The 2,761-nt window shown below is 43.5% G+C and overlaps 1 protein-coding gene across 1 annotated transcript; it reads right to left on the bottom strand.

The window, feature by feature from the left end:
• Positions 1–211: 211 nt before the first annotated feature.
• hmx2 (H6 family homeobox 2) lies at positions 212–2,417 on the bottom strand. The gene is made up of 2 exons (XM_031840325.1): positions 1,936–2,417; positions 212–1,226 (listed from the first exon to the last, which is right to left on the bottom strand). The coding sequence occupies exons 1-2, from the start codon at positions 2,204–2,206 to the stop codon at positions 679–681; spliced, it is 819 nt and encodes a 272-aa protein (XP_031696185.1). The 5' UTR covers positions 2,207–2,417; the 3' UTR covers positions 212–678.
• Positions 2,418–2,761: the final 344 nt, after the last annotated feature.

Raw genomic sequence — 2,761 nt, 5'->3', positions numbered from 1 at the left:
TTGTGATCACATTGTGGCAAGAACTGTCAACACAGCCAAGTAGAATTTAACGCAAGTCTTGTTTACAATTGCTTTAAGTGTTTACCTTCTGTGTTAAAATATAACCGTGTCAATAGTTAAGTTTACAAATGTAACGACACAGAAACAGTATATAAAATAAAACCAAGCAAGCCCAACTTTCACTGAAATAGAAAATTTATTGAATGAGAAGGTTATTATTCAAGGTCTAAATTACAATAGAAACAATGATATTTTTCCTGAAATGGAATAATAATGTTTTTCCTGTCAGCTGAAATAAAATGGAGCTGCTGCTTTGCAATATATGTGACAAACCAATTATGAATATAAACACTGTAAAAGCCTTTTTTTTTGTGTTATCCATTTTTTTCTTGAACAGTATATGAATGTTAAACTCCATTATTGTATCAGTTCAAGGAGGAGAAAGAAAATAAAAGTACAAAAATGACTGTAATTAATTATTCACATGGTGTATTTTATACAATTAAGCTTGGTTGCTTTCATGGGAGACGTACAGTTGCTGCATAATAATATTTTCCTCAACAAATAAAGTGACACAATTAATATACAGGGGTTAGGTGGAGACACTTATAAGAATGTTGTATTGTTTTGTTATGCGTCTTTACGTGGACTGCAGTGGTGAACATACAGCAGAGTCAGTCAGTACTCAATCTTGTTGTACAGGTTGTATAAAGGTAACGCTGACAGGCTGCTACCCGGGTAATAAAGGGGCGTCGGAAAGGCGATGGACCGGGGAACCGGAACACGCAGCAAGGCGTTATCTCTGAAAACCAGCGGCATCCCTACTAGTGTCTGTGCGGAGGCGTGGGCCATGTTGGCCGCCTCCAGTTCGGCTGATAGCTGCCGTTTCCATTTGTTCCTCCTGTTCTGAAACCACGTCTTGACCTGAGTCTCAGTCAGCTGCAGGCTGGAGGCTAAGCAGGCCCGCTCCGAGCTGCTCAGGTACCGCTTCATGTCGAAGGTGGACTCCAGTTGGTACACCTGACTCCGGGAGAAAACCGTGCGCGTCTTCTTCTTGGCTGAGTTGCCCTGCTTGTCCGCACCTTCTGTGTGTCTCTCCTCCGACAGAGGTGACATTTGATGGCACGGCCTCTCCTGCTCCTCCTTATAATCCTGCAGCAGAGGCTGAGTCAGGTGCGGCCGCCGCGCGAGCCCGTGATTCCTAGAGAGAGGTCCTTTACCGGGACCTATAAGCGCGAGAAGGAGATGGTGAATATCAAAGCCGCCAAATACATCTAAATTGTAAGCTTTTTTAAACAGGCGACTGGAGGGGGGGGGAATATATTTTTTCTACATACCTACTCAGTTTGAGAGTTTGTAAAGTGTGAACTCTGACTTTCTAAATCGACTGCTGAAAGCCGGTGACTTTTTAAATAAACAATCCAGCATGAGTACGCTCGGCGTTACAGTAAGCTATTAATAAAATCCCGCTCTATTTAACGCTCAATTGACGACGTGTAGTGCAGCCATTTTAGAAACATGTTTCATCAATTAGCAGGCTCAATTAAATTTGGAATGAGAGGAAAGACAGAGGGCTAATTATTCGACCTTCCACTCTTCCGCTGCTGCAATGATATAGTCTGCAACGAACAAGTGGAAGTGGATGAGCTGCACGAGGGTGGCAGTCACAGACACGGGCTAATGAAATGTGAGCTGAAGTGCAAACAAAAACAGAAAATAGGAGGCCTGGTTATTACAAAAAAAATTAAAAATAAGAAGAGGCACTAATTAGGCCTACTGTCATACCATTTGATATAGTAAACAAATAATACAGTAACTGTAAATATGTCCGATAACATTTTCTTTTTTGTTCGGCTACCACTTACATATTTAGTTTATTCCCTTTTCTGTAATAATATAAATACTAATTATGATAATAATAAAATAGATGCTCACCTATACAGAAGTTATGGGCTTGGTGCGGGGTGCATGGCTCACTGTGACCCGTGTCGGAGCAGAAGCAGTCTGCTGAGTCCTCCCCGCCGCTGCACTCCTCCTCGGAGGACACCGACAGCGAGCGCCTCCGCGGCGGTGGCGGCGGCCCCTTAGCGAGCTCCTTGTTTACGGAGCGCGGGGCATCGGACGGCGTGCCCAAAATAGACTGGATGGTGAAGCTGGAAATCGGGCCCGACGAGCACTTGCTCCCGCTGTCTTCTGCGCTACTCATTCTCGCTTCATAACAGTATGAAGTATTGCCTGAATCGTGTCTGTCCCCTTGTATTCCGTTATTGGTTTGCTGCACGATTGGTGCGTAGAAATTACGAAAGCGTCTTTTTGTCTTCTTCAGGGTTTTTTTCTCCCCCCCGAGCCGGTTTAATTGTGGAGTTTTAACATTGAAGGAGTTGATGGTGTTTTTTCTAGAGCTCGGGGAACATGAGTGTATTCCTGGTCCTCCTCCTCACGCTCTGGATCAGAGGCAGCAAGGTTGCGTTGCTTCATTTGCATGTAGGTAAGCTCCTCCTGGGCCAATCGCAGCCTCCAACAGAAGCCCGGAAATTTCAAACTCCTGTCAAGGTTTTGAGACGGGCGAGAGAGTCGGGGGAGATCAGCAGTGCTCATTTCTACATTCAGCCGCACACAGTATTTAGTGAAACAAATGCAGTATGTGCTGTCACGAGCTAATATTGTTTTGAGTTAATTAAAATTTGGTTATGAATTTAAAAAAAAACCTGTAAAAATGTTGCACTAAATTGCCATGTGTAAAAAAAATCAACCTTTTTTT

This window comes from Anarrhichthys ocellatus, unplaced genomic scaffold (assembly GCF_004355925.1).
Source record: "Anarrhichthys ocellatus isolate YVR2014 unplaced genomic scaffold, GSC_Weel_1.0 scaffold3, whole genome shotgun sequence".
In the NCBI taxonomy this organism is placed as follows: domain Eukaryota; kingdom Metazoa; phylum Chordata; class Actinopteri; order Perciformes; family Anarhichadidae; genus Anarrhichthys; species Anarrhichthys ocellatus.
The sequence above is the reverse complement of the archived record's forward strand: the minus strand, read 5'-3'. Positions and strand labels throughout refer to the sequence as shown.

Coding starts and splice junctions, on each gene's coding strand:
- hmx2 (XM_031840325.1), bottom strand. CDS start 2,206: ATGAGTAGCGCAGAAGACAGCGGGAGCAAGTGCTCGTCGGGCCCGATT. Junction 1,227..1,935: donor AGCCCATAACTTCTGTATAG/GTGAGCATCTAT, acceptor TCGCGCTTATAG/GTCCCGGTAAAGGACCTCTC.